We start from the raw sequence: 25405 nt of genomic DNA on the forward strand, positions 1-25405 counted from the left end.
TAAGTTTGAAAAATGTGCAAAATGCTGACATTTACACTATGTTGCTGTGTATACGTTCATGAGAATTCATGTATATTTTCTTCTTTTTTAATTTCTTATTAGAGGTTTAATATCGATTTACAAAATTATAAGATAACAAGAGTATAACTCCACACCATTCCCATTACCAGAGTTCTGAATCCCCAATTCCTCCATTATAAGCTACAACAGTTCTCTTAAGATTGCAAATATGGGTTAATATTTCTACATCTATCTATCTTCATGGGCCAGGTAGTGATGCATCTGGATAAGCGCACACATTACAGTGTTCAAGGACCCAGATTCAAATCCGTGGTCTGCACTTGTAAGGGGAAAGCTTCATGAGTGGTGAAGCAGGGCTGCAGGTATCTCTCTGTCTCTCTCTCACCCTCTCTTCCAACTCTTCTCAATTTCTCTATGACTTTATTCAATAATAGAACTGTCTGCCTATATTTTTATATAGTTGCCCATTAAAAAAAATTTTATTAGTGATTTAATATTGATTTACAAAATTACGTATCAACAGGGGCATAATTCCACATGTTTTGATGGGCAAGGAGCTTAGAAACCTAGCTTAGAAAGCTGATTTTTGATGGATGCTACTTTAAAAATATTCAAATGTAGCAACCTACTAGCATGTACTTCCAGGCTAATCATTTTAAATAGAATTATAAATAGGGGATTCCCTAAGAATTTGGATTAATAATGTAGACTTTCATTAAAGGTATCTCTCTGGTACTAGGATAGATGAAGTAGATAATAGCACTCTCTAAGCATTAGACCAAATACAGAGGCAAGTATGGCAGTGTATTAAGCTTTATGATTTGAGATTTGACAAAATGATGTATATGACACTAGTGCAATTGCACTTTATTCTTCTAGGCTGAGAAGAAAAGAAAAAGGGAACACAGGGAAAGGATCAGGAAAGATGTCCATCTCATTGCACAGAGTCCAGTAGTCTCACAGCAAACCTCCTACCTAATGTCTGCCTCCTAAAGTGTTTTACTAATCCCCAGTCTTTCAGTTGACTAGAAATAAACACATGTTGAGATCTTTGTGGGCAGTGTTTCGGCCATGTCTGTCTTATAGAAGTAACAACTCAGTCATTCACAGTGATAAAAATGGTATAACTATTTCATGGCAGTCAGGTACGTCTAGCTCCTGACTATATTATGTCCTTATCTATCTCTGGTCAAACCCGGAACAGTGGTAGTAGACGCTTCTAATTAAATGCAAACATCAGAAATATACTATTTTTTTTTTGGTAATCATATGCCAGTGACATTCAGTAGAGCAAACTAAAGGGTCCAAATGGTAGTATACCTGGTTGAGCGCAAGAGAAAAGCTTCAAGAGCACTGAAGCAGGTCTGCAGATATCTTTCTCTCTCCCTCTCTGTCTCCCCTTTATCTCTCTGCCCTATCAAAGAAAAGAAAGAAAAGCAACAATAGTCACTGGGAGCAGTGGATTTACAGTATAAGTACTGAGTCCTACCAATAAGCCTGGTAGAAAGCCCCTCCCCCCCAAAGAACAATCATTTATTTAAATGATTACTAAAATTGGTGGCATCTTATTATCCCTTGCCCTACAGTCTGCTGCGTAAAAGAATCCTAGGCATGTATCAGAGACTATCTTAAATAATTTAATTACCCAATTCCTATGCAAGTCAAGATAATCCAAATAATTTCTAAGGCATTAATTTCATGATATTTCAGCAACTGTTCCTAAATGAATGGAAATTATACCTTACATTTACTTTTTCAGTCAAGATCAGGTGTATTCCGGGTGGTATAAATGTAGACATGCATCTCCTTTTTCAATCATCTTCTAATACACCAGCTTTTGATCATAGATGATAAGGGATTTTTCTTTTGTCTTTAATTTGAGTAAGCCAATTTTAGTCACTTCCATTTTCTAACTTGAAAAAGAACGTATATGCCAGCTAAAGAGTATTTAATACAAATTATATACATTGTATTCTGAAGAAATGTTTTAATGTCATTTGTTACATATATTTGGCCAGTAGACCAGTATTAACTTTATATGCAATATTTATTATAAATATGCATATGATATTTTATCTTTTCAAAGATTATTTGTAAGAAGTAATATGGCAGGGCTAGGTGGTTGAGCATACACATTACAGTGTGCAAGGACCCAGTTTCAAGCCCCTTGTCTCCATCTGCAAAAGGAAAGATATATGAGTGGTGAAGCATGTTTGCAGGTGTCTCTGTCTCTTTCCCTCTTTCCCTCTCCCCCTTTCCTCTCAATTTATCTCTGTCCTGTCAAATATAAAATAAATAAATAAAATGAAAAATAAAAATAAAGCAAAACATTTATTTAGAAAGAACAGTTGGAAGAAGAAACATGAAGATGAGGAGCAGAAGAAACAGAGAGAAGGACCATTGCTGCAAACATTAAATTTGATCTTGACATTCAAAGTTATCCATTAACTTTTTTTTAAAATATCCAACATTATCATCTGGTCATTCCCAACTTGATGGTCCATTTATACCAGAAGTCTCACTGGTAATTACATAAGAAACCAAATCTCTGACTATCATCACATCTTTCTAGCTTCATGGAATAACTTTCTTAAATCCCTCCCATATTCTACAAGCTAATAATGTTTTTTCCTCTCTTTTTGCATTTGAATAAAATATTTATTATTTTCTCAAAACTGGAAGTTAGAGAAACACACTACAACTTACAATTTATAGCCTATATTAATTTGTAGTCCCATATTTGCATACTTCTCTGAATCATTCTTCAATTTCTTCTACTTCACTTCATCTAGTCAATTGACATTAACATAAGCTCTATTAATGTCTCCCATAATTCTACAATTTAATTTAAGGTTAGGTTTAACAATAATGTGTTCAAGTATACTCGCTTACTAATTTTTCACTAATTAATTTAACAAGAACTATATACCATACTGAATGGCGAATGTAAGAGAGGGAGATAAACCTTTTTCTATTTTTTTTAAAAAAAGTTCAAACCTCAGGTGGCACAAAGCACAAGGACTGGCATAAGGATCTTGGCTCCAGCCCCCAGCTCCCCACCTGCAGGGGAGTCGCTTTATAAGCGGTGAAGCAGGTCTGCAGGTGTCTATCTTTCTCTCCCCCTCTCTGTCTTCCTCTCCTCTCTCCATTTCCCTCTGTCCTATCCAACAACAATAGAACAATAAGGGCAATAAAAGGGAATAAGTAAATATATTTTTAAAAGTTCAAAAATCTATAGGGGAAAGAAGGGCATACCATTCTGATTCTAAGTATGCGAAATATAAGTATATTAAAAGAAGGAATTCATGAGGGGAAGAAGTACATCACTTTTAGGTATCAAAAAAGAAAGTTCAAGGGCAAAGGATATGGCTCAGACTTCTGAAGTACACATGTGCATGCCTGAGCCCCCATCCATTCTCTATATATGTTAAGTACATATTTTAAATAAAGTGCATTCTGTGTATGTATTCATTCACTCATTCCCTCGTTCATTCATTTAACAAACATTAAGTATACACTTGTATGTTCCAAGTATTGTTAAGAAAAGAACAGAATGTACAGCATTTTCAGGATACTCACAATGAAGGAGAGAAAAGTGAACAAGTGAACAAATCAAAGTAGAGTCTAAAAATATTACCTTGACAGGTAATTATAAAAATACCGTTTTTTTTTACTTTGACTAGTTTGGATTAGTAAGAACATGATCCATACCACTATTTCACCCAAACACTCACATTTAATAAATGAAAAGCTAACTGTACTGCCTTACTTTGTTTTTCCCCAAGCTTAATTCATAGAAAAACAATGATTCTCATGGTTTATCTACTTCTTTTCTTTTCTCTTCCTTTTTTTTTTGAGCTGAAACCTCACTCATCTGATGTTACTATGCCTAGGACCACTTTTTCATTTTCATTTGGACAGACAGAGAGAAAGAGGAGAGAAGCTACAGGACCAGAGCTTACTCCATGCCATGGCACATGGCATGTGGTATCAGAGCCTGAATCTATGCTGTGTACATTGCAAAGTATTCCCTGTACCCAATCAGCTATCTCTCTGGTTCTTATATATAAGTATTTAAATAGTCCAAAACATTTTAATTAACAATTAATACACTACAGTATCATACTAATATTATATCACTAATAGATAGTATTAACCAATACTGATTTAGTTTAAATTCTAATTTGTAATTTAGCAATGAAGATTAAAGACAACTGGTGCCAGGAAGTGGTACACCTAGGTATGTTACAATGTTCAAGGATGTGAGTTTACACCCTGGTCCCTACCTGCAGGAGAAAAGCTTCAAGAGTGTACATAAACACCATTCCCATCACCATAGGACCGTGACCCATCCCTCCCGCCCACTCCCACCCCCCACTGGCCCAGGAAGCTACATGTCTACCCCCTCACCTTTTACTTTGGTGCCCTACTTACAATTTGATCAGGTCCTGCTTTTAGTTTCCCTTTCAGATCTTCTAAGTCAGCTTATGAGAGGGGGAAATCAATTGTATGTCTCAAAGGTTCTCAAAAGACAAACTGAATCTTTTTAATAGATAGGCTACGTATTTGATATGCGGACTCTCTCAAAAGCCTAGACCAAGTAGATTAGAAGCTTCCAATAGCACAGCTATATACAAGATACTGGGTACTGTACAGCAAACCATAACAAAGGGACTTTTCAAAGTTAACCCAATTAACAAATAATGTGATGATAATATTAACTATTGATTGTCTTTTTGAACCCTAAGACAGCAGGAACCTCACATCTTCACTATAGAGCCCCTACTTCCCCCAGTCCTGGCACCCTTGGATAGGGCTCACTTTCCCGTATGCATCTCCCAATCCATACCAAATAATATTGCATCCGCCGATCACAACCTAACCAAAGCAACGATTGCCATCTCAACATGCTTCACCTCAGAGTGTATCCAGAGACTTCACGTGTGGAATGACAACCCTTCAGCTTCATTACTTGGGTTCCAGATGCCACCAGGATGCTGGCTAGGCTTCCCTGGATTGAAGATCCCACCAATGTGTCCTGGAGCTCAGCTTCCCCAGAGACACACCTTACTAGGGAAAGAGAGAGGCAGACTGGGAGTATGGACCGACCAGTCAACGCCCATGTTCAGCGGGGAAGCAATTACAGAAGCCAGACCTTCTACCTTCTGCGACCCTCAACGACCCTGAGTCCATGCTCCCAGAGGGCTAGAGAATGGGAAGGCTATCATGGGAGAGGGTGGGTTATGGGGATTGGGTGGTGGGAATTGTGTGGAGTTGTACCCCTCCTACCTTATGCTTTTGTTCACTAATCCTTTCTTAAATAAAAAATTAAAAAAAAAAAAAAAGAAAAGCTTCAAGAGCAGTGAAGCACTATTGTTGGTGCCTCTCTTTCTCTCCTTCTCTCTCCCTCCTTCTTCTCAATTTCTCTCTGTATCCAGTAAATAAAATATTTTAAAAGAGCAAAAGATAAATCTAAATCAATAATTAAAATAAATCATTAAGCTTCCATTGTTATTGGTTCAAAGTTGCTATTTATTTTATTCTTAATTTGAACAGCTTTCATGAAATTAATTCAGCCTTAATATCCCATCTTTCTTGCTCTTGTATAAAATTTCAACTTACTTTGGATTTTAAGGCAGTTGTTTTCTAAAAATGCTTAGATGAAACTTTCTCCTGTCTAACTATCTCTCTCTAGAGAAAGAGTAAAACTACTTCTCAATCCAATTTACATCAATAAGCACTCACTGAATGGCCACCAAGTGCTTTAGAGATACAAAGGTGAGTAAATCACAGTCCATTTCTTCAATGAGTTTCTAATGCATAACAAAGTTCTAGGAAGTTTCAAAAGAGAGGTAATTGACTGATCAAACAAAATTATCATTATGTGCCCAAATAGGCTCCCAAATTATGTGAGCTAAGAATGATGCTTCATTAAGTTACTCATTTACTCTGGTTCCAGCAGCTCAGCCAGAGGGGGAAAAAAAACTTCTTTGACTGCAGTATGTTGTCCCTGGTCCATATAAGAGCCAAACCAATATTTTTCTATACTAACAAAGTACTCTTCTCAAACTGGGTTAAAGACTTGAAATAAAAAATACATAGAAGAACATATAGGTGAAATGCTTCGGGACATTAACAGCAGACACATATTTAGGGATTCAACCTCATTAGCAAAGGAAACTTAAGAAAGAATAAACAAATGAGATTACATCAAATTTCAAAGCTTTTCTTCAATGAAAGAATTAAAGATAAAAAAGGCAACCTAACAATTAAATGAAGACATATGCACATAATAAATCTGACAAGATATTGATATAAAAACTTCATAAAGAATTCATATAACTTTAAAAAAAGAAATCATATAGCTCAATAACAACAAAGAATAAATTAATTTAAAATTGGACAAAGAATCTGAATAGGCACTTTCCCAAAAACAGACATACAAATAGACACAAACAAATTAAAAAATATTCCAGGGGCTGGGCGGTAGCGCAGCAGATCCTTGTTTGAGCCCCCAGATTCCCACCTGCAGGGAGAGGGTTGCATCACAAGCGGTAGAGTTCTGCAGGTGTCTTTCTCCCCCCCTATCTGTCTCCCCTCCTCTCTCAATTTCTCTCTGTCCTATCCAACAACAATGACATCAATAACAATAATGGTAACTACAACAACAGTAAACAACAAGGGCAACAAAAAGGGAAAAAATAGCCTCCAGGAGCAGTGGATTTGTAGTGCTGGTACCGAGCCCCAGCAATAACCTTGGTGGCAAACAAACAAAAAAAAATTCCACATTACATATTATGAGATAAATGCAAATGTAAACCATAATGGGGGCTTGGGACACAACATAATGGTTTATACAATAGACTTTCATGCTCAAAGCACCAGAGACCCAGTGTTCAATCCTTGGAACCACCATAAGCCCGACTTGAACAATGTTCCAGTAAAACAAACAATGAAATACCATCTTACACCTGTAAGAATAGCTTACAAGAAAAAGGTGAGAAGTCATACTCCCAGAGAGATAAAGAACAGGGAAGCTTCCAATGAAGGGGATGGGACACGGATCTCTGGTGGTGGGGAGTAAATGGAATTGCACCTTTGTTATTTTACAGTCTTGTTAATCATTAATAACTTTTTGAAAGGTTGGGAAATAACAAGTATGGGTGAGGATATGGAGAAAAAAGAACTATGTTACACTGTTGATGGAAATGCAAATTACTGCAGTCCCTCTGAAATAAGTGTGGACTATTTTTAAACAAATAAAAATACCTTGTAATCAATACTACTATCAATACTACTCCCACAAATCTATCCAAAGAACACAGAAACAATCATTTTAAAGGATATATGCATACCTATTTTCATAGCTTCACTGTAAATGACAGTCAAAATATGAAAAGTAAATAAATGACAATTAACAGAGGACTCAATATGGAAGTGGTGGGATATGTATTTAATGGAACACTACGCTATAATCTTAAAAAAGATGGTATTTGTGTCACATGTGACAAAAAAGATAGAGCTGGAGGTAATTATACTAAATGAAAGAAGAGATGAAAGACAACTATGAGACAAGTTCACTCATATGTGAAATACAGATAGCTAATGCAATCGAAACTGCAAAGAAATAGTGATCAAACTGTCTCTTAGACTTTTTAAAATCTATAGTGATTATTAGAGAGAGTATGGGTAGAGGAAATGAACAGGAACTTTGGTGGCAATTGTACACAAGCACACAGACATACATACATAGATGTATAGGTGTGAAACTATGCCCCTGAAATCTTAAAATTTTTTAAACTGGTATTAAATCAAATCTTTTTAATTTTAAAGAAATGATTTGTAATATAAAAAGGGTTTTGAGTCTATCTTTTGAAGTTTGATAATATTTTTGGGATCAGAAAGATACCATAGGTATTGAACTCTAATGGAATTGAAAACTAATGAGTTATGGTCAAATAGGTTTTGATTGTACATTATTTAAAGTCACAGTTTCCAAAATGTCTAACAACAATTTACATGAAAATTAACTGTGCCTTATATTCTATACAAATATTGCATACTAAAAGATCTGACAGTAGAGAGAGGGAGGTATTCAGAAATAGCAGTCATTAATGGAGACAAGAGAAATAAATTCTTCTGATCATCCTCAGGGATAATGCTGAATTATTCTTTTGTATGGCAAAACTTAAAATTGCTGGAAGTTTCATTTATTCCTTAGATTTCCACACTTTGTGGGCTAGTGCCATTTTTTTCCTATTACTGAATGCTCTGTGAGATAAATCTTACCTCCAGAATTTTATACACTGTATCATGAAATGCATTAATAGACATTCACATTTTTTATCCTGAAAAAAAGCTTTCTAAGTAATTCTAAGATTCTGTTTCTCTACTGAGTTTTGAGATATTTATAAACAAAGTTCAGGGATTATAATGACTTCTTTCCAGAAAAACTAGTCTCTTTTTAAAGAAACATACCCAGATGCTGTCCTCTTGTCGATACTGTTTCCAGTTCCTGCCACTATCACTGAACATCAGGAGGTAGCTGGTCACCCAGTTGGAGCTCCCATATCCTCCTTGAGTGGCCATGGCAGTGACCTCCATTCTCTCTCCAAGGTCAATCTGCAGCCACTGGTATTTGTTTGACACAAAAGGAGACCAGCCACCAGCTCCTTTTGTAAAAACAGAAACGAGAAAATTGACAAAGAATTAGTTAAAAGTCTATGTTAGTGGAATAGAAATACCAGTTTCTCCTATAAAACTCAAAGTCAAACTTCCAAAATATAAAACTTGTCATAACAGTAGGAAAAAAAAGAATTTAATATAAATGGATGGAATTTATATTAACCACTTTAATCTGTAGGTATTACAATTGCCTGATGTTGGGGCTGTTATTTCAATGAGATTAAGTGCTTTACTTTTTTTTAAGAATTAATAAAAGGAAGATATAAAGCAGAACAAACCGTACAATAAACAGGAACCCAAAGGTAGGAACATAGCAGATGAAATTAGGGGTCTTCATGTGGGAAGAAGTCAGAAAGTCCACTCTAGGTATGTTCCAAGGGGCCCATGACCACCAATTCCTGCCTGGGCCCGATAGCTAACATGCAGGTGGACTAAAAATACTATCTGGCAAGGTGGTGTCAGAGCTGAGAATTAGGGCCAGAAAGCTACACCAGGCCAGAGAGAAGCCCCCAAACTTGAAGAAAATACACTAATACAATTAATTGTACACCACATCAATCTGATCCAGGGCCCATATATATATATATATTCATACCCAGCATAGGAGCCTGTGCAACCCCCGAGTTCCTGTCAGCCTGAGCCGGGAGTCCACGGTCACGGGTGGGAACATTCTAGGCAGGTTACTTAGAGACTATATCTTACAGTAAGAAAAAAAATGTCATGATGAAAAATGATAAATGTTGACTGAAGTTATCTGGAGATTATTTTGCTAAGTGCACTTATAGCAAATTGTTCATGTGATATGTCTTTCATTCAGTATTAGGGTTGACAAGCTAGATCAGCTAGATTGAATGCCCAGGTTCAAACCAAGCCCTGGAAGAAACTAAGATGACACGGTGACTTTCTATCCCTGTTTGTCTCTCTACTCTCTCTCTCTCTCTCTCTCTCTCTCTCTCTCTCCCTCTCTCTCTCTTTCTCTCTCTCTCTCTAATTGCAGCCAGAGTTATTACTGAAGCCCAGTGCTTATAGAATGAATCCCTATGGCCTTTTTATCCATTTTTCTTTTTTTCCTTTCTTTCATTTGATAGCACAGAATGAATTTGAGAAGGAAAGTGAAGAGAAAGAGAGAGAGAGAGAGGGAGAGGGAGAGGGAGAGGGAGAACTACATCACTGCTTCACCACTCGTGAAGCTTTCCCACTGCAGTGGGGATTGGAGGCTTGAAGGTGGATCCCTATGCCACATAAAGTATGTCCTAAGCCATGTGCAGCACCTCCTGGCTTTCTCATTCTTTATATCTGAAAAAGTCCTGGACCAATCATCTCCATCAGGAACAACATCATAAACCCTCTGGTGGGCCTCTACAAGACCTTGAACTCCGTGTAGAACAACAGTGATAGGAACTGCCTCACTCTCTGAAGGGAGGCTGGGTCAACATACTCTGCCACTTGAGGAAGATGGGTCCTGAAATGAGTGCAGCCTAGAATGTTCCTCGTTGTGATGGTGGAATGTGAGCTCAGACCTAAAGGGATGCAGAGGTTACACAGGCTCCTGTGGCTTTAATGTTTTTAAGTGCTTGGTTCAACCAGTAGAATGTAGAACTCTATGTCAATACTTGAAATTGCAATATTTATGTTCGTATGTATGATTGTGTAACGATCTTGCCTTCAATCATTTTCCCCAGATCTGGAATTAAAGGGATGCTTTCATACTCTAGAGAAACTAGAAATAGTTTCTAAGAAATAGTCCTTTTCCTAGTTTTCATTTTGTGTATGAGTGTGTGTGTGTGTGTGTGTGTGTGTGTGTGTGTGTGTGTGTGTGTGTGTGGCTTTCTAGGTATCGTTGTGGTCTACATGTGCCTAATTTACAACAGCTAGAAGTATTGCATTAAGTGTGAGAATATAAAGATGGTCAAGGGAGAGTTCTTGCCAAATGTTTACCTGAGTCTTACAGGTGAAACAGACACTGAAAAGCACATTAAAAACACAGTGTGAACAACATTAATAATAATGCAATATATAGATTTGGAAATTGAGCTCTCTGGAGTCTACTGTTAATCCTTGGTCCTCTTATTATGATTACATATCTTTGTATACTTTCTTCATTTGCTACAGTGTTTTTAAAAAATCTGATGTTTAACTTAACTGTAGTTTTAGCCCTTCCCAAAGATGAAATTTTAAATCAATCAAGCGATCTGAACTTTTCTGGTCAGCTCTAGTGAGGTTATTTTCTTGATAAGGATCATACACTTACTTTCTTTTGCTTTGCTAATGACCTTGTGCCACCTTCTATCTGACTATAAAAATATTCCAATTCAAGAGCAGGTGACTAAGGGGAGGTTGGGGACCTAAGTTCTTATGGTAAAATAAGATGATGGTTTGGCTGAGGGTAATATGTACTGATACCTATCTTGAGTAAACATGTAAATGTATACTTCTGTCAATAAAAATCCTGTAAATCAACATTTCCTCAATAAAGTGATACTGGAACTGGAAAAATAAAACAGACAAAAAAAAAAAACCCTCCCACCCCTTGCTGATCCTTCCTACTTCCTAGATTAAATCTTGCTTGACTCATAATCATTTAATAAATGAATATATCATGATTTGTAAATTATGCCTCTAAATTTTTCAATTAAATCTTGCATTTTAACAATGGAAATATTGAAAAAGAGTAAGTGGTACTCGCCAGCCATCATAGCTCAGTTCATTTTTTATACTTGAGATTTTAAATTCATCAGCTTATCTCACTGAGAAAAAAACTGATTATTTTTTCCTTTTACACTTTCTAGCTAATTTGAACAGTCTAAAGTCAGTGTAATGAGGTTCTATCTTTTTAATATGAGTTTTCATAATATTTCTCTGGCATTCTGACAGTTCTGTAAAGACCACTATTTAATGAGTGAACATTATGGGGGGGAAATTGAGCATGAGAGAGTCACAGTAAGGAAAAAAAGAGTCAGTGTGATCCTAGAGAGTTAAAATTGGATCATCAATTCCCATCAGGAGAAAGAAGTTACCTTTCACTGACTTCTCCCTCTTCACAGTATCACTCACTATTATGGCTACACTAACCCACTTGAACATTCATACTTAATTGACCTTGAACATGCGATGTCTTTACCTGTGGTGGAAAAGTGCCATTGATATGCAAATTAAGCCATAATGTTAACTGAGTACACCAAAAAGAAATGGAAATTCAGATATACCAGGATAAGTAGGCTGCAAAGAATCCAAAAAACTCTTACTGTGGGTTTGGGCTGTAGTGTACTGGGCAAAGTGTACATGCTACCATGCTCCAGGACCTGGGTTCAAACCCCTCATCCCCACCTCCAGGGGAAAAGCTTTACAAATTATAAGGCAATGCCCCAGATATCTCTCTTTTCCTTTTCTCTTTTCCTTTTCCCTGCTCTATTTCTCTCTGTCTTGTCAAATAAATAAAAGTGAAAAAAATGGCTGCCAGCAGTAACACTGGGTTTTGAGCTGTTCACTTATATAAATGTAGATGGTTTAAGAATGTGGTGAAGTTCTATGTTCGCTCTAATTTTAAAACAAATGCTGAATAGTCATATGAAAAATGCAAATACATAGGTATATAGAAGTTAGACAGTACATAGAAGTTAGACAGTATATATACATTCTGGTAGTGTCAGGATGAGGATGGTGACATGAAATGAAATGTAAATGCAGCTTATAAGAATAAACCACATACAAGTCCCCACCAACAACCCACATATATTACTATAGAAATACTGTTGTTATTTTTACTTTTTTAAATGGAGAAATGATGGTTAACTCTATAAAACTATAATCTTTAAATCGCACAAAATAGTTACTTTTGAAATTATTTATTAACTAAATCAGTTACTGGTCCTAAATGATGCTTTCAATATGCCAATACATTCAAGATTACAGTGAACATCTTTTTACAACTCCATTTATTCCCTGGTTCTAGACAACCAACTCACAAAAGATAACCAAGAGTCTTGTCCCCTCAAATAATTTTCTCCCCCACAAGACCATCTTCCTTCTCTACTTCCATTCTCCTTCTGTGTTTCATACTATGTGTGCTTAACCTGTTGTGCAGCGATCTACCCCCCACCCCACCATTCTCCTTTTTGCCTGCCTTAGTCTCCTTACTGAGACTCAGTAAGGTAAAGTGTCACAAATAGTTTCAAATACTTCTTGACGATTCTTATCAAAGTCTGAAAAATTCACCTTTAAATATTTAAAGAAAATCTCATCACAAGTGAGATTTTCAAATTAAGTATTGTATTACTGCTGGCAGAATAAATGCAAAAAGTATAGTAAGTGCCTATTGATTAATGCACAATGTGGATGCACATATTCAGTAGTTGTTAACATTTTACGTTGGGGAACGATTATGATTACCACTGACATCAAAGAGTTCAGATTACAGGAAAGTTGAAGGGAAAAAAAATTTAGTTACACAATGACCAGAAAAGAAAATATCATGTTGAGGCCAGGCAGTAGCATAGCGGGTTTGCAAATGGCACAAAGTGCAAGGATGGGCAGAAGCATCCTGGTTTGTGTTCCCTGGTTTCCTGCCTGCAGGGGGTTTACTTCACAATTGGCAATGCAGGTCTGCAGGTGTCTCTCTCTCTCCCTCTGTCTTCCCCTCCTCTCTCGATTTCTCTCTGTCCTATCCAACAACAACAACAGCAATAACAACAATAAGGGCACAAACAACAAGGACAACCAAAATGGGAAAAATGGCCTCCTGGAGCAGTGGATTCATATAGTGCAGGCACCAAGCCCCAGTGATAACCCTGGAGGTAAGCAAAAAAAAAAGTATCATGTATTTGTTGACTAATACTTATAAATATCAGATTCCTATCTAATTTATTTCATCAATGTGTGTTGGTATTAGTTGTAAAGAAATAAATGTAAACTAAAAGTATCTAGTGTCTACTGTATACAAGTACTCTAATAGAAAATTGGGTTGTATTGTTAAATGGGAATCTGGGGAATGTTATGCATGTACAAACTATTGTATTTACTGTTGAATGTAAGACATTAATTCCCCAATAAAGAAATAAATTATTAAAAAATATATATATGTATAAAAAAAGAAAATTTATGTAGAACATAAAACTCAATTATTTTTATTTTTTCTATTACCTTTATTTAGAATAGATACAGAAATTAAGAGGGAAGGGGAAGATAGAGAGACCTGCAGCACAGCTTCAGCACTAGTGAAGCTTTCCCCCTGAAGGTGAGGACTGGGGCCTCAAACTTCGGTTCTTGTGTATAAAACTCAATTAGTAAAAGTATCAAGTGTAGCAAAATGTCTTAACATCTCTTCAATAAAACTTAAAAAAGATCTACAGAAGCTATGTAAATTTACAAGAATATGCTAATTATTTTAGATGGCAAAGTACTTCTTTTAAAAATGATTTTAATCTATATGAAGTTCTCATTTTAAAAAACACATCCTACCCCCCTACTCACTTAAGTATAGATAACTAGCTGAGTGGATTACATTTAAGATCCATATATTCTGTCTCTTAATCGTTAGACATTTGGAAGGTACAAAGAAAAACTGAAGAGTATATACTCTTGATTGAAACCTTAAAATATATTCAGGAGAAAATAGTCAAATCTATTAATATTAAGAATGAGATGACTACCATTCTTCATGGTCATCCATGAAGGGGATGCTTTATAGAAGTTAACTTTCTAAGAATTGTAATTATAGGAAAGGGAGTCATATTTTTTTTCAAGGTTTAAAGAGTAAAAAAATTCTTATTTTCAATGACACAAAGCACAAGTGAGCACAGTTGAAATAAAATCATAGCTAAGATGAGGGCATCTACATTTCTAAAAATAGTAACTAACTTCATTAAAATTGCAGTTTCTCATCTTCCTATGATAGCTATCTGCAAAACATTCTCACCCCCAACTTAAGCCAATTTCCACTACCATGTACCAGGTTACCAATGCTCCTTCACCCCCTTGCTTTACCCTCCATCCCTAAAGCCTTCTGCTTGGTGAAATACACCAAACCCAGTCCGTTTCACTTTGTGTTTTCCCATTCTGTCCTTGTTTCCCAAATTCCAACTATGAGAAAGATCATCTGGTATCCATCCTCATTTACACTTATCTCACTTAAAGTGATTTCTTTAAGTTTCATCCAAGATGAGGTCAAGGACATGACTTCACTTTTTTTAACCACAGAGTATATTACATTGTGTATATATACCACTGGTTTCTTAGTCACTCATGTGTTGTTGGGCATCTGGGTTTGAGCTATTACAAATTGTGTTGCAATGAACATTGGTGTACATAAATGTCTTTGGATTGGATGCATTTTCTTCCTTGGGATATGTCCTTAGGAAATGAATTGTCAGGTCATAGGAAAGCTTTATTTCTATAATTCTGAGAAATCTCCAGACAGTTTTCCATAACCTATCCCCCACTCGCAGTGCAGGAATGTTGCTTTCATTCCACAGCCTCACCAACAATTATTAATGCCCTTTCTAATGTTTGATATTCTCAACAAGTATAAAGCTATCAGGGGAGGGGGTGGGTTATGGGGATTGGGTGTTGGGAATTGTGTGGAGTTGTACCCCTCCTACCTTATGCTTTTGTTCACTAATCCTTTCTTAAATAAAAAATTAAAAAAAAATAAAATAAAATAAATAAATAAATAAATATAGAAGTGCATCTACTAAAAAAGAAAAAAAAGAAAAAAAATAAAATAAAATAAAGTGGTGTCTCTTTGTTGTCTTTATTTGCATTGCTCACTCTTGTAATCAAGGAATTTGAACATTTCTTTTAATGTCTTTTGGCCCTTTGGAGCTCTTCTTTGATAGAGATTCTGTCCATATTCACGACCCCCTCCACTATTTTTTTTAAATTAAAAATGAAGTTTTCAAACAGAAAGTTTAAGTAATTGGCTGGTCCATGTGCATGTGTGCAAAAACCACATAGGCATGTACACACACACACACTGACACGAACTGCCTCAAAGTTACACAGTTTAATCTCTTGTAAATTATATTTTTAAGATATATGTATTACTTTGTTTTGGGATTTTTTTTTGATACAGTGAAAAAGAATGCCTCTTACTTTCTCCAGCAGGGTCCTAAATTAATAATACCTAGCCTAATTCTCTAAGCTTCTGCTTCTTTGCTGTTGATCAATTTCCCCTCACAGCAAATTGGCAGGTTGACTTTCAGTCCTCCTGCTTATATTCCTAGATCAAACATTTCTAAAATATTAAATAATTCAAAGGGTTGAAAAGTAAATATTTATACCCTTTCTCTCTTAGAGCATTTTTACTGGTATTTAATTTTCAAATTTTCTGGCCCCCAACTTTCCAATGAAAGGCTAGAATAAAATCACAAAACCACCAAATTCTATACTTTTTTTCATCACAAGTTTTATTTCCCTTAAATTAATAGTTTTTGGAAAATTACTGTTAGGACATGATATCTGGAAATTCAGATGAAAATCAGGACTTGCCCACGTTTTGCTTTCTAAACCCATTATGATGCTTTTCTAAGAGTTTCGATTTAGATCTATTACAGTGAGGCAAGTCATTTCAGTAAACGACATCATGCATCAGAAGAACCATACTGACAGTATCCCAGAAGTTGAAAAACCATTTTTCGCTTCCCTACCTTCTTTTTTTATCTTCCCCAGCCAGACAGAGATGATAAGCTGTCATGAGCCAAATGTCCTCATATCATTCCTCTGGGTCAACAAACTGAAGTCAGTCTCTTATACCCAATAGACATTATTTACATAAAACGATGGGGGGAAGTCAGCACTACCAGGGTACAGTTTTTTAAAAGTTCAACGTTAATCACAATTTATTGAATTTTTTGGTATATTTCCAACTTTTAAAATTCAAAAATATATTAGCTAGCTTATTATCATATGTCTAATTAGTGGTAGATATATGTATTGCTTTAGTATAAATATAAATATATCAACATATATGTATGTATATAGTTGTCAGAAAAGTCATCATGTAATTTTTTCTTATATGCATTATGGTTTTTCTGACCATTCAGTATTACAGATAGTCTATTCCCAATCAGTGTGTTATGTTGACCTCTAGGCCCGTGTATTTGTTAAATTCATTAGTAAATATATATACTCTATTTAATTCAACTATTTATTTTAATATGCTATTTCATTGTGAGAACTTCTTTTTCATAGCAATGGGAAAGGGTATTTGTAATTTTTGTGACCAAAATGTTCTTAACATTGTCTTCAGGTTAACTAACCTTTAAAAGGTTTCTTCCTGACTACAGGCCCTTGACCTATCTTTTTATAAAGTATCTAATTAAGAAAATTTACAACTTTAAATTATTCTCTGTCCCTAGAGATGTAAATCTTCAGCAAACTTCTTTCCAGTTTTATGATTCAAGAAGATCTTCTCAAGGGCCTGAATCACTCCTCTGAAGTACAATCAATAGAGAAAGATAGTGCCCCTAGCTCCCCCATCTCTGTGGGAGGGTAGAAACCTAACTTCCATAAGTACCAACTAGCAAACACAAATAGTCTAATCACATTGACCATCTTCTCCCTTAATGTTTTCCAGTACTTTTCCAGAAGCTCAGCCCACGGCTTCAAAACTTTTTGCTTTCAGCATTTTTTAACAGTTAAGTTCACTCTCTCCATCTCTCCTCTATTGCTATAGATTTGACCCCTACTGCTCTAGTTTTGAACCATTTTTCTTGTCTGCTTAATTCAATCAAGTACAATTTTTCTTTGATGGATGATAATTGTGGGGTTTTTGTTTAATTAGAACAATGTGTTTTTCATTTTTCTGTCTAATGAATCATCTTCCCCAGAAACTATTTCACAATCAGAGGCTAGGAGAAGAAGATAAAGAACAATGCTAAGAGGTAACTGGTGTAACTAGAAACTAAACAGGATTTTTTTTGTTTTGTTTAGTTTTGTTTTAATGTTACAAATTCATGGTTAAAAACCAATCAAAGCACACTCAACAGATTTCACTGACCTAGAGCATAAGGACTAGACAAAGGATCTTACAGTAGACACCAGCATCATAACCAACTTATACAAAGGAAATTATTAGCATAATACCAGATTCAGAGGTCTGAAACTGAAAATCAAATCAAAAAATATTTTAGATATGAAAGATTAATGTATCAAAGTATCTTTAGGATAATATTTTGTGGGTCTTGGCAGTGGTGCACCCATTTAAGCACATACATTACCATATGCAAGGACCCAAGTTCAAGCTCATGCTCCCCATCCATGAGAAGTAGGGGATGGGGTGTGTGGGGGGGAGATTCTTCACAAATAGTGAAGTAGGTTTGCAGGTATCTTTCTCTTTCTCTCCTTCTCTCTCTCTCTCTCTCTCCCTCTCTCTTTCCTCCTTTCTCTATTTCTCTCTGACCTATCAAAGAAAAATAGAAAGTAAAAATAAGAGTATTTTGCATACCCAGTGTCAAAAAATCTATTGATTGTGCATTTTGTATAATTATTTTTTATAGAATAATATGTGGATTGATTGTCAAGAGCAATGCTATTTGAATAACAATATAGATGATCAGCAAAAATCAATACCTCTGTCTGATTCAAAAAAATTTCCTCAATGTGGGCCAACAATTGTAAAGAATGTTTCATCCTCCAAAGGGATAGCATACTCTATCTACTACCTGAGGAAGATGGGTACTGAAATAAGTGCAACTTGGAATGTTTCTACTCATGACCACAGAATATGATGGGGTTTATAGTCAACAATATTTATACACCTTGGGCCCTTTGGAATATACCTAAAATAGACCTACTAGATATTTCCAAAACATAGAGTCCACATCTTCATCTGCCATACTCCAGCCTTTGGGTTCATGATTAATCAACAATTTGTTTGGCTTTATATGTTAATTCATTTTTCAGCCACCAGGTTCCAGATGCTACCATGATGCCAACCAGACTTCCCAAGGCAGACAACCCCACAAATGTGTCCTGGGGCCTTATTTTCCTACAGCTCTCCCCCACTAGGGAAAGAGAGAAACAGGCTTGGAGTATGGATCAACTTGCCAACACCCATGTTCAGCAGGTAAGCAATTACAGATGCCAAACCTTCCACCTTCTGCACCCCATGAAGACCCTTGGTCCATACTCCCAGTGGGTTAAAGAATAAGAAAACTACTGGGGTAGGGGAAGGGATACAGAGCTCTTGTGGTGGTGGGAACTGTGTACCCCTCTTAACCTATAGTTTTGTCAGTGTTTCCATTTTATAAGTAAAAATTATATATATATATATATATATATATATATATATATATATATATATACACATATATATATAGTTCATCCTATATGTAGCACTGATATAGTCATTTTCACACTCTAAGCAGAATGACTCAACATTCTTTGGTTATCACAATGATTTTTTAAATACAGATTAGACAGACATAAGAAAATATACATAAATGCCAGTCCCTGTTCGGGTGCCAAATGCTGTGCTAGCTTCATGGGTGGGAGACAGACGACCAGGGACTCATGGCTGAGCTGGGAACGCAGTTCAATCTTTACTGATGAGCAGGAATGCAGTGCAATCTGTCTAATCTCTATTCATTAGAAAATCCTGTCTTTTATATCTCTTGAGGCGGAAGTGTCAGGAAGAGGAAGTACGTAGGATAGGGGGTGGGGGGAAGGAAAAAAGCACGTGAACCAGTGGGGATTAAATGGTGGAAAATAGGATGTGACTAGGAAAGGGGGCAGAGTGGAAAAAGAGAGTGAATCAGTGGGGATTAAACCAGTGCAGGTCTCAAACAAAACAATGATTATGTAAATAGACCACAGCGTTAAGCAATGCAAGCGAACCTAACGTGATGATCAAAACAGAAGGGGTCTTAGAAGCAGACCAACACATAAATATTGAGAGAGTAGAGAGAAAGAGACCTAGATACAGCAATAGATATTTTCCACTGCCTTTACTAGACATAATGTTCTACAGTAGCATAGGAGAGTGGGATGCAAATAGAACTTAGTGTCTGAAGGTACAATATTCTCCTTTACACACATTCAATTCTGAAAATGCTTTCAGTTGCAGACCTTTTTGCTACACAAATGAATTGCTTCCTCTAACATCCAAGCACTCTAGTCAACTCCATCTGATTCCAGGCCTTTGTACAAATAGAGAATCACACAGGGTTATAATTTGTAATATAGATATAAACCACATTACCATGAAGTTTACATCCAAAGTGTGATTTATTATTATTACTTTTGGCACGCACTGAATTACATACATCAAGATGTCTCTGGATTAACTTTAATTACCACATGTGTTTTAAAGGATTTCTTCAATATATTAAACAAACCAAATATTTGATTCTGGGATAGTTCCTTATGCTTAAATAGCAGAGTATGCATACATACGAATATAATAAGCCAATACTGCATGATTTTTCTTCCAGTTTAGCATTTTAATCTTATAATTTTGTTTTAACCTACAGTTATAAACTCATACTTTTTTCATCATATATTAATACAATGACAAACTGAGAAACAAACATCTTTGAAAATTAAACACAACTTATTTTTCTGTATCACACAGAGCAAATAAATACTTCCTTGGATTCATCAAGATAAAAATCACCAAGCATTCTGAGAATCTGTCAGATATGAAACACAGGACAGTACAAGCAGACAAAGAATGAATACCTCAATTTGCTGTTTCTCTTGTCTTATCTCTATTTTCAATGTATAATGAAAAGCTTTAAATTGTCCTTTTCAAAAAGAGAGAAAGAAAGGAAAAAAGAAAGAAAGAAGGAAAGAAGAAGGAAGGAAGGGAAAAAGAAAAGAAAGGAAGAAAGAAAGGAAGGAAGAAAGAAAAGGAAGAAAGAAAGAAAGAAAGAAAGAAAGAAAGAAAGAAAGAAAGAAAGAAAGAAAGAAAGAAAAAGAAAGAAAGTTTCACATCACAACCTCACTTTCAAGCCAGTAAGGTCTTCAAAACAACTATCAGGCCACCTATCCTAATTCATGGTTCCTAGTATATATTTATCCTTGAGGGATAATAAAGAAGTGCTTCCAGTGGATATCAGAGTTAATATGAAAATGAAAAGATGAATTAAAAAAAAATAGGCCATGCTTCTGATTAGCCAATTTTTAACTGCTTCTGGCAATACCATGAATTTCACCCATACCCTTGTTCATCTCCACACACTCTCTTACCACACAGGAGAATGTGGTAAATGAGAAATAGCATCCTAGCAAAAGAATCTTAGCATGTGGTGACAGCTACAATAATTGTAAAATCAGGCAGTTTTGATAAGTAAAATAGAAAGACAGTACTAGCATGGATCATTATGTGTACTTAATGTTTTACTGTATTTTTATGAAAATTATTTTAAATGAATTTGTTGTAATTTGGAACTTTAAATTCCAAGCTCAGAATTTTGTTTCAATTTTTTTTTTTATTCACAAAAGAAAAACACTAGACACACTAAGTACAAAGAAACTTTTAAAGATAGTAAATTAGCTCATGACCTCAATTATGGGGCTATATTCACAGGTATATATTTTATCTCCAGCTAATTGAATTGTGTACACTATGTGAAGCTTTTTGTATATAGATTATACCTAAGTAAATTGGTTTTAAAAATTAGAATTCATAATCTTAGGAAGTACAAATGCATTATTTCCAGGTCAGTCAAGCTCAACAGTCAAACATAAACATCAAGAACTTCATATTTTCACCAAATATTCTTTTAACAGATGCATAATCATATTGTTGTAGAAGAAAATTGTGTTGTGTTATGTACCCTACATTGAAGTCCATGGACTGGCTGGTGATGTACCTGGTTGAGCGCACACATTAACATGCACAAGAATCTGGGTTCAAGCTCCAGCTCTCCACCAGATGCTTCACAAGCAGTGAAGCCAGTTCGCAGGCCATTCTCTCTGTGTGTGTATTGTGTGTGTGTGTGTGTGTGTGTGTGTGTGTGTGTGTGTGTGTAACCCTATTCTCTCAATTTCTCTCTGTCCTATAAAATAAAATAGAAATAAAAAGGGAACAAATGGCCACCAGGAGCAATGGATTGGTTCAACCTACCACACCAAGCCCCAGCAATAACCCCGTTGGAAAAAAATAAATAAGCAAAAAACAACAAAATAGCATTGAGTCTATAATTTTTTCAGAATTATTAATATATGTAAACCTAAATTCAAATTCCTAGCATTTTATGCTTTTTCTATAAAAATGGGAGAGGAAACACAAAGTAATGAACATTATATTTAAGGGTAACTCTCAGATGTTCTATAAGTAGAGTTTCCATAATAAACTTATTATTTAGATGGTGTTTGAGGAATGATGTTTTCAAAACACACACACAAAAGCCTTTTACTTCTTCTGTGCTATTATGAGGCTGAGTCAACACATTCTGCCTCTTGAGGAAGAAGGGTCCTGAAATGAGGGTCGCCTAGAATTTTCCTAGCTATAACTATGGAATTTTTGAGCTCAGACTGACAGGGATGCAGAGACTACACAGGATCCTGTGTTAAATATGAATACACGTGGGCCCAAGGTCAGATTGATGGGGTTTACAGTTAATGGTATTTATATACTTTTCCCATATTTAGTAAAAGATGAAGGATTTATCTCTGAAGAGAAACCAGAGTATACTTTTCCCATATTTGGGAACTACTCTTTACTCTGATCCATCTTTCTAGTCTTATCTTCAACTCTTGACACCATCTTCCCAGAAAATACTCCTAGCCCACCTGAATGTTAGCTGTTAGGCTCAGTCAAAAATTAGTAAAATCATGGGTCCCTTGGAATATACCTAAAGTAGCCTTCCTAGCTTTTTCCAAAATGGAGACCCCAAATCTCATCTGCTATATTTTTACCTGATTATTAAACAATTTGTTTTGCTTTATATCTTAATGCCTTTCAGCCACCAAGTTACAGTTGCTACCATGACAACATCCTGACATCACTGGGCAGATAACCTCACCAATGTGTCCTGGAATGCCACCTCCCCAGAGCCTCACCCTAGGAGGAAAAGATAGACACAGGCTGGGAATATGGATAAACCTGCCAACGCCCATGTCCAGCTGAGAAGCAATTACAAAAAACAGACCTCCCACCTTTTGCACCCTATAATGATCCTGGGTCCATACTCCCAGAGGGATAAAGAACAGGGAGCCTTCCAACAGAAGGGATGGGATGCAGCACACTGGTGGTAAGAATTGTGTGGAATTTTATCCCTCTTATCCTACAATCTTGTCAATCATTATTAAATCAATGATAAAAAAAAGTGTCAAAAAAAAAGAGCTAAGAATAAAAATCATCAGGACTGTTTCCATATCAGAAGCTTCATGGGGGAGGGGTTTGCAAAATAAAATAGATTCATATTCAGAATAAAAAAAAATAGAAGAAGTAGTCTTGGCCAAAATTTTGTCACTTGGAGTACCTCTTCCTTCTTTACTCTATAGGCCACAGCAACTTTTTTTCCCTGATCAGCATTTTCCAGCAACCTTCACAGAATTCCCTTTCTCAATTTTTGCTTACAAATGAACATAACCCTTCTCTCCCAGTTTACATCACATTCTAAGTAGACTAAATTTCTCATGCTGAGGGTTGTTATTTGGGTTTGAGGTGGTGCTATATTACTCTTATTTTCATGTCTGACTTACCCTTGAAATATGTATCCCTAATTCTGAATACTTCCTATATATCTATTCATAGACTCACTATCCATATCTCAAAGTCAACATTCTAAAAATGTATGTCTTACCTCCTGTTAAAACCAGATGGTCACTTAATTTCACTCTTCAAGTCACACGAATTAAAGTCTTAAAATCAAGCCTGATTCTCTCTCTCTCTCTCTCTCTCTCCCTCTCCCTCCCCCTCTTCCCCTCTCCCCTTCCCCCTCCCCCTCTCCCTCTCTCTCTCTCTCCCTCTCCATCCCTCTCCCTCTCCCTCTTTCACCCTCTCCCTCTCCCTCTCTCTTTCTCCATTTCTCTCTCTCTATTTCTCTCTCTCTCCATTTCTCTCTCCATTCCTCTCTCTCTCTCTCTCTCTCTCTCTCTCCCTCCCTCCCTCCCTCTCTCTCTCTCTCTCTCCCCTCTCTCTCTCTTTCACCAGGACTGGAGCTCCATGCCTGCACAAGGAATTCAACACTCTTGGCAGGCATTGTTTTCTTTTACTCTCTCTCTTATTTTTAGTTGGTACAACAGAGAAGAATTGAGAGGAGAGCTGGGAGATATAGAAAGACACCTGCAGCGCTGCTTCACTATTCATGAAGCTTCCTCACTACAGATGGGGACCAGGGAATTAAACCCAGGCCCTTAAACATAGTAATGGCTACACTCAATTGAGTGTGCCACTGCACAATCCTTAATTATACTTTCAGTAATAGAAATTTCTATCTGTATAGAAATAGCCAAATTTGGTCCATGTTACATTTGTCTTTTCTTAGCCCTATCTTGAAACCTCATTTTAATCACTCAGTTAACAATTAATTTTATGGGAGTCAGGCAGTAGTGAAGCGGGTTAAGTGGAGGTGGTGCAAAGCACAAGGACCAGCATAAGGATCCCGGTTCGAGCCCCTGGCTTTCCACCTGCAAGGGTGTAGTTTCACAAGCAGTAAAGCAGGTCTGCAGGTGTCTATCTTTCTCTCCCCCTCTCTGTCTTCCCCTCCTCTCTCCATTTCTCTCTGTCCCATCCAACAATGACGACATCAGTAATGACTACAACAATAAAATAACAAGGGAAACAAAAGGGAATAAATAAATATTTTTAAATGAATTTTATGTAGATATTTGTTCATTTCTGTATATATAATTTTTGAATGAATATATGAAAAAATGCAAAGACATGAAAGTATTTAAGATATCTTAGATAGAACTGACAAAACTTATTAATTTGTGGATAATCCTCTAGATAATGGGCATTGAGAAGATATGGGCAAGTTAAGAATGGCAACTTGGAAAACTTTCTGGGTGGTGATGCTGAAAGCAGAGTCATTAGCGGAAGGAAAATATGGAAAAAAAGGACTTGAAAGGAACAGGAGGGGGCCCGGCAGTGGTGTAACTGGTAGATTGTACATGTCATTATGCATAAGAACACTGGTTTAAGCCTTTGATCCATAACAATAGGAGAGAAACTTCACCAATGGTAAAGCAATGTTGCAGGTGTCTTTATTTCTCCCTATGATTGTATTGCCTCCATTTCCTCACAATTTCTCTCTGTCTCTACAGAAGGAAGGAAGGAAGGAAGGAAGGAAGGAAGGAAGGAAGGAAGGAAGGAAGGAAGGAAGGAAGAAAAAATAGAGGAGGGAAGAAGGAAGGCAAGGAGAGAGAAAACGGGAAGGGAATAGGAATTTCTGTAAAATTAAAGGAATAGGGGGGCTCGGTGGTGCCTTACCCAGGTGATGTTCACATGTCATAACACTCGCATTAGTTACTATACACAAAGACTTGGGTTCAAGCACACTGACCCCCACTATGGGGCATGGGGAAGTTTCATAAGTGGTGGAACAGTATTGCAGGTTGAGTCTCTCTCTTCCTCCCCACCAAGAGTGGTAAAGTAGTACAACCACCAAAACCTAGAGATAACCCCAGTAGCAAAATAAAACAAACAGGAATCCTGAATAAATACAAAAGAATTAGAAAGCTGTGGAATGATCACTTTAGAGCAAAGAGACAACTCTTCTAGGAGGTGAATGAAGATTACAAAGCCTGT

General features: G+C 36.3%; 1 protein-coding gene across 1 annotated transcript in view; it reads right to left on the bottom strand.

Moving 5' to 3' along the window:
* Positions 1–25405, bottom strand: part of CNTNAP4 (contactin associated protein family member 4) — a 340865-nt gene that overhangs the window by 219347 nt on the left and 96113 nt on the right. The window contains exon 3 of the mRNA XM_007527564.3: positions 8500–8693. Within this exon, the coding sequence (XP_007527626.1) occupies positions 8500–8693 (194 nt within the window). The remainder of the gene's footprint in view (positions 1–8499; positions 8694–25405) is intronic.

Source organism: Erinaceus europaeus, chromosome 2 (genome assembly GCF_950295315.1).
Source record: "Erinaceus europaeus chromosome 2, mEriEur2.1, whole genome shotgun sequence".
NCBI classification, from domain to species: Eukaryota; Metazoa; Chordata; class Mammalia; order Eulipotyphla; family Erinaceidae; genus Erinaceus; species Erinaceus europaeus.